At 35.8% G+C, this 6662-nt stretch overlaps 1 protein-coding gene across 1 annotated transcript; it reads left to right on the forward strand.

The window, feature by feature from the left end:
• The first annotated feature begins 271 nt into the window (after positions 1–271).
• LOC122141895 lies at positions 272–2379 on the forward strand. The gene is made up of 3 exons (XM_042750541.1): positions 272–1336; positions 1427–1787; positions 1912–2379. Exons 1-3 carry the CDS (start codon positions 1079–1081, stop codon positions 2136–2138), a joined length of 846 nt encoding a protein of 281 aa, XP_042606475.1. The 5' UTR covers positions 272–1078; the 3' UTR covers positions 2139–2379.
• Positions 2380–6662: the final 4283 nt, after the last annotated feature.

A 6662-nucleotide genomic window follows, 5' to 3' on the forward strand; every position in this document is an offset into this window, starting at 1 on the left:
TGGATTGTGCATTCACTGATTACAGCTCATGTCGATGTGACTGATAGCTGTTATTATGTGACAGATGATTTCAGAATCAGAATCAGAAAGAGCTTTATTGCCAAGTATGCTTGCGCATACAAGGAATTTGTTTTAGTGATATAAGCTTCCAGTACCCAGAGACAACAACACAGAGGGAAAAAAAATGCAAATAAATAAATTGTATGAACATTTCTGAGGATGTGTGTTCAATTACAGTGTACACAGTGGTACCTGACCTACAGTATTCTTCAAATTATATACATACAATTTACATGCATACTGTATATACATAAATTTGAGGTCAGTAACATTCCCTAAGTTTTTTGGAAGAAGTCTCACCAAGGCTGCAGTAAAAACAGTAATATTGTGGCCCATGACAACCCAACGTAGATAAAAATTTAGCACAGTTTCATATGGTTTAATTGGCACTTCAGATGACTCAACTTACCAGCCTTACCAGGACCAGCCTGATGTCAATGTCAGTGTCACTTCCCAATGAAAGTTATGTTGAGACACAAGATCTTCACTGAATGTTCAGGCAAACTTGCAATAATTTCTGATATGATACCTGCTAAAACATTCTCTTGTATGTGGGTTTACACTGTGTTTTTCATCAGTGTGAAAGGTAAGCTATCTAAAACCTAATGTTGTTCTGTTGTTATTTCTTTGTTTTACATGCAGAATGATTTTTGTGGTTATGGTCACTGGTTGGCTGGCAGCAAACACTGGTGCCGTCATGCAAACTGTGAATTGTACTCAATGCAACAAGGAGAAATAGATGTGTCAGTGTTTATTGTACTGTCCTCTGAAAATTTATTGAAATTCATGAGTCTTAATATAAGGTGGAAGTACAATTAATTCAAAGAAATGTACTTTTTATTTTTACTTCTTATGCACTACGGGTCAAAAGTTTGAAAGACATAGGGTTACATCTTGTTACTGGTTGATTCTACAGACATTCTAGGTCATATTCCTGATGTTTTTTTAGTACTTCATATAGCTCATATTAAATCCAATTTGTAAATCCAATGGTAGGAGGGATGAGTTAAAGACTGTGATGAAGGGACAAGTTGTCACTCTGCAAACAGGAGCTACTGGCCTAGAGAGAGACGCTGAAGTCATGTGGCTGTTTGAAAGTGGAGACCAAACTACTCGTATAGCACAGCTGTATAAAGGATCAGTTTTCACTCATTATGAACTGAGACTCGTCAACAGACTGAAGCTGGACCGTGAAACTGGATCACTGACTCTGATCTGGAACATCAGCACCAGTGAATCTGGGCTTTATGAAGACATCATCAGTGGATTCATGCCAGTAACAACAAAAAAATAATTTTCTTTGTAATAACTAATGATCATAAAGAGGTGTGTGTTTTAAAGATCCAGTTTCTGGACCTGCCATCAGGACTGGATCGTTGAGTTTCTGGACCTGCCATCAGGACTGGATCATCGGAACAACACCCAAACAAATTTTAAAGATCCAGTTTCTGGACCTGCCATCAGGACTGGATCATCGGTGGCTCACCCAAATCAAGAACTTTGCTCTGTGCTCTGTTCTGTAAAAAATGAACAAGGTGTGTCCATCTCGTGGTATAAAGGGGGCGAAATGGTGAACCAGACCAGCAGTCCAGATCTCAGCATGAACCTGAGTTTACCATTAGAGCTCCATTATACTGATCCAGAGGCCTACAGCTGCACAGCTGCAAATCCACAGAGCAATAAGACCATCCATCTTCACATCAAAGAGGTCTGCCCACAACATGAAGGTGCACAAACTCAAACAGAATGACAGGAAGCCTCTTCCTGCCACAAAGACCTCTGCAGCATATGTGTCTCTTAATAGAGACAATGCCAGCTGTTAACTTCACGCCTCTCTCTCTTATCTTCCAGATTGTCCGGAGCATTGTGGTGTTCTGATTCGATTGGTTTTGTCCGGTCTGGTGGGACTTGGCACTGTTGTATTTCTGGTTGAGCACTTGATGTTGTGCTCTGCTCTGCTCAAAGAACTCTGTCTGTGTGCTAAAGACAATGCCATGAAAGGTTCTAAGGTTATAGATAGCACCAAACAAAATTATAAAAATGAATTTGATTTCCAATCTACAGTATGTGTTCTGTAAGTCTGTTGAGTGCTGGGGGGATGAATTATTTTTTGTTTCTTTAGTTTATTATTTATTTGTTGTAGGCCAATACCTGGAAATAAGCAATTTAGCACTTCTGGTTCCAATACACAAGAAGGCCCATAATTATGTGGTGTCTTTATTGAGAGCAGAAGCAGCAATGAATGCAAACAACACTGTGGGGGGGTGCATTTTGAGAAAACAAAAAATATTCAGTTTCATAAATTAAGTCTGAACCAAAGGGCGGAACAGTAGATTTTTTATTTTTTTGACAGATGTTGACCATTTCAATCCTTCATTGTAGATATGTCAATAAAGTAATAAAGTGACTAGTTGGAATCCATGGAAGGTGAAGCAGCCATCTAAAGTTGAGTTTCATTCACAGTTGTAACAAGTCATTTGGCTGTTTCCAGTTTTTCTGCAAAACCAGCACAATACTAATTACTGAATCAAACTATTCGGAAGTATTCCAGATCATATTACATTACAAATGAACTGGGTTAAAGTGTGAACGATCCCAATTCCACCTGAGAAGTGGTGTGTAGTTGCTGTGTGACCGTAGTTATGTTCTCCCTGAAAGAGCCACTCACAAACAGGCCCCCAATAAATCTGGTATTAACATACCTTTACACTAATCAGGTCATAATCATAGAGCATATATGCTAACTTTTAAAGGTGTACAGTAAATGCACCAAAGATTCATAGTTAATACTAAAAAAAAAAAACGCATTCAGAGATGGTCAGGCAGGTGTAAATGCCCCCCCCCCCCCCCCCCAAAAAAAAATAGATATATGTCATGTACCTGACATACCTAAACCATTTCAGCATTATAAGCTATCATGTATGGCATAGAGATCATGCAATTATCCCAGTGGAGGCACGTTGGAATTTGTGTTGTAAATGCATTCCGGCTAATTTAGATGCTACATAAAACACGTTTATGTCAGGTGTAAATTGGGCCAAAGACAGTTGTGAGGACTCACCCATGATGATTTCTTCATGAGACACTTTTTCCAGCAACACACCTGCAGCAGCGTTTGCGTTCACATACCTCTGCTGGGTTTAAAGTGCACACACAAGATTTTCATGTTGTTAAATTGGTATTACTATGATTGGTTTTGAGCCATATAATAATGACAAACTACAAACTAGCAAGTTTGGCTTTTGACTTCAAATTAAGCTGTGCTTTGCCCATGCTCTGCTTTTACACCTGGATTTAAAATTAGACTTAGTATTCACATTGCTGTGAAAGTGTTTGCTCTGGTGTGATTTTTTTTGTTTTGTTTTTTTGTTCACTGAATGTTCTCATATCGTCAACCCAAACCTAATGTATAAGTGATCCTTCATGAACAAACAAACAAATAAACAAACAAATACATAAACTGTAGTTTCCTGGGACAGACTAGTGTCTGATATGGGCCCCAATTAAAAGATTAATCTACATACTGTATCAGATTTGGGCTTTAGAGTGAATGTAGATCTAGGGAATATGTTTTTGTTATTAAAATGTCATTTCTGGTTTTTTGTTTTTCTTTCAATTACATGCATGGAAATTGAGGCATGTTATTAATCCTATCATTATATTATTTACATTTCATATAAGTGTAAATATATTATACTTTCTCTGTTGTTCTCAAATTGGGAAGTATTTAGATTTAGTCATAACCATTACTAACAGCAGAACCACTAAAGCTGTGAATTAAAGCACTGTTTTTAAATATTTTTGTAAATTTATCTTTAGGCTTTTTTGTTCAGATAAAATGAAACATGGTAAAATTGATTCTTTGTCAAATATCTCAAGAAAATTCTCTAGACCGAAAACAAAACTGCCCTGAACAAATCAGAATAACACATACAGTCAATACCTGAACACGCTTGTTAATGAGTGATCTATTTAAAAACAGTTCAATTATTGTGATAATACTTACTTTACATTTGCACTGGTCAGGGAGCAAACGGATGGCCACCAAGATCACAACAACAACAAAAACAACAGCAACAACAACAACAAAAACAACAACAAAATCAAATCTGGATACACTAAATGATGCAGTGTTGTTGTAGGGATCGGTTGAAGTATAGTTGGGTGTTTCTGTAGTGAATGTTGTGGTGGATATTTCTGCGCTGATGGTAGAGTGTAGTAATTCTGTAAGGGTTAGAAGAACAAAGCATTTTATAAAACTACAGGCTTTAAAACCTCTACAGTCCAACTGAACCCCAAAACTAACAAAGCATGTGAAGTGTCAAATGTTATTTGCAACACCAGAGGAAAGTTGACATTGTAACATACTCACTGTTGATAGAAACATTATAAAATGTCTTGATGTTTCCTGTACCCTGTATCCATTCTGCACTGAAGCATCTGTTCGAGGTGACATTACATACAATTAGGTTGCCAGTCTCTATTGAAAAAGGTGTATTCAAGTTGGTGGTGCAGTTCTCAACAGTGCCACAGTATCGACCGATCCTGGTGATCGTAGTCCTTTTTTGACAATCTATTTCGCAGAAAATCGTCAATCCAACAGTTGTGAATGGTAGGCTAGCATTTCCACCCTTAATTGCTTCCACTTCCATATATTCCTTACAGGAACCTGACAAAATAAATATTTTGAACTATAAATAATTTGACAACACAGATCCATGCTTAATAAAACAATATATTAATTCAGTCATCAACCACAAGATGATTATAATAATAATAATTGTTATTATTATTAGACTTTAGTAGCCTAATATATCAAGTTGCTGAGAGAATTTTTTTTTTCCTAGAATCTTTTTTCCTCCTAAAAAATCTCATTAAAAGGTAGATTGTGAAGAAATCTATAGTTTGTTTCGAAATCTAGCGAGCTTCCCAAAGCAGCTTGTCTGTACATGCTTCATAAATAAGGCAATCCCACAATGCATTGTAACAAGCTTGGCAAAACAATGAATTCAGTAACAAGTTTGAAAGGAGATAAAGGAGTTCTAAAATACTAATCTCAAAATAATTAAATACTAAAACATGTACTAAAATATTAATAATTATTTAATCGTTATGTGTGCTTAGCAGAGCTCCACATGTGATGGTTAGACATGGCTAACATGGGCGCCATGCACGTTAGAATCGGCACTGGTTATATGTTAACATTAGAATCAACCATGTAGTCTCTCCTGTGGTTCACAAAACAAGTGCTGTTTGCTGGGAGCACATCACATCAGTCATTTATGAGGTTCTGACAGATGTAGTCAGACCACGTGTTTGCTCATTCGCTTTTAAAATGGAGCCGGTATACCCAGACAGCACAGACAAGATTCAACTTGAAAACCGAAACAATTAAAACAATATAAATCATGTCTTACCTACGGCAAGTATCAGCATGATCATTAAACTAAACAACACAAACATCCATATTAGCATCTCTTCATAACACCTCATAATAATTATTCTATTAACCAAATAACCAACAACCAACAATCCCCCCAAAAAAAATAAATCACCACTTCTTTTTTATTGATCGTGCATGAGACCAACATAAGCGCCACCAGTGTTGGAGTGTGGACCAGCATTTTTACCTAGAAATAGAAAGAGATATATAATTTTCACATGCATAAATTCTCTAGGTAGATTAAGATATAAGTTTAAAAGATGTATAATTTTGTATAAATTTATATGTGTCTAAATGATCATTTTATATGGTATTTTTATGTATTTTATTTAACCATATACTGTATATGTGTGTGTGTGTGTGTGTGTGTGTGTGTGTGTGTGTGTGTGTGTGTGTGTGTGTGTGTGTGTGTGTGTGTGTGTGTGTGTGTTATTTATATATGCTTTAATAAACTAACAAATCTATATAAACCAGTTCATACAATGGAGTGTATGTATGTATGTGTGTGTTATATATATACACACATTTACACTTATTTATTTCCATTTTGCATTTACTTGTAATTTTACTTTCAATACTTAAGTACTTTTATGTTTTAAAAAATACTTTTTGTACTTAAGTACAATAAATATCACATACTTAAAGACTTTTAATCAAGTAATATTCTAAATGGTGACTTCAACTTCTACCAAAGTCATTTTCTGGTAAGATATCTGTACTTTTACTTGAGTATGACTTTCAGGTACTTTATACACCACTGCTCTGAAGCACATATCAAACTGGCAAAGTCACATAACTGCAACAAATGAGGCTGTGGGCATTGATCACAAGGTAAACTCCTGAACCAGTGTCAAATAAATGTTTTAATTGATGTACAAAAATAATAAAACAACACATTGTACAGAAATGTTATATATAGTTGATGGACAGAGAAGTATTATAGTTAGAAAATTTGTAGTTGTTTGTAAAAGGTGCCTTATGTACATGTTTAGCTTGCTATAACTTGACTGGATGGGATGCTCAGTGTTTTGCCAGACTGAGTCACAGAAGTATAACACTCTTCAGCAAATCTTTTACTTCTGATTCTATCCTGCAGAATATATATATATAAGAAAATGACTAATGCACAGTGTAGATCTACACTAGCACTGTACTTTGC

This window comes from Cyprinus carpio, chromosome B23, assembly GCF_018340385.1.
Source record: "Cyprinus carpio isolate SPL01 chromosome B23, ASM1834038v1, whole genome shotgun sequence".
In the NCBI taxonomy this organism is placed as follows: Eukaryota; Metazoa; Chordata; class Actinopteri; order Cypriniformes; family Cyprinidae; genus Cyprinus; species Cyprinus carpio.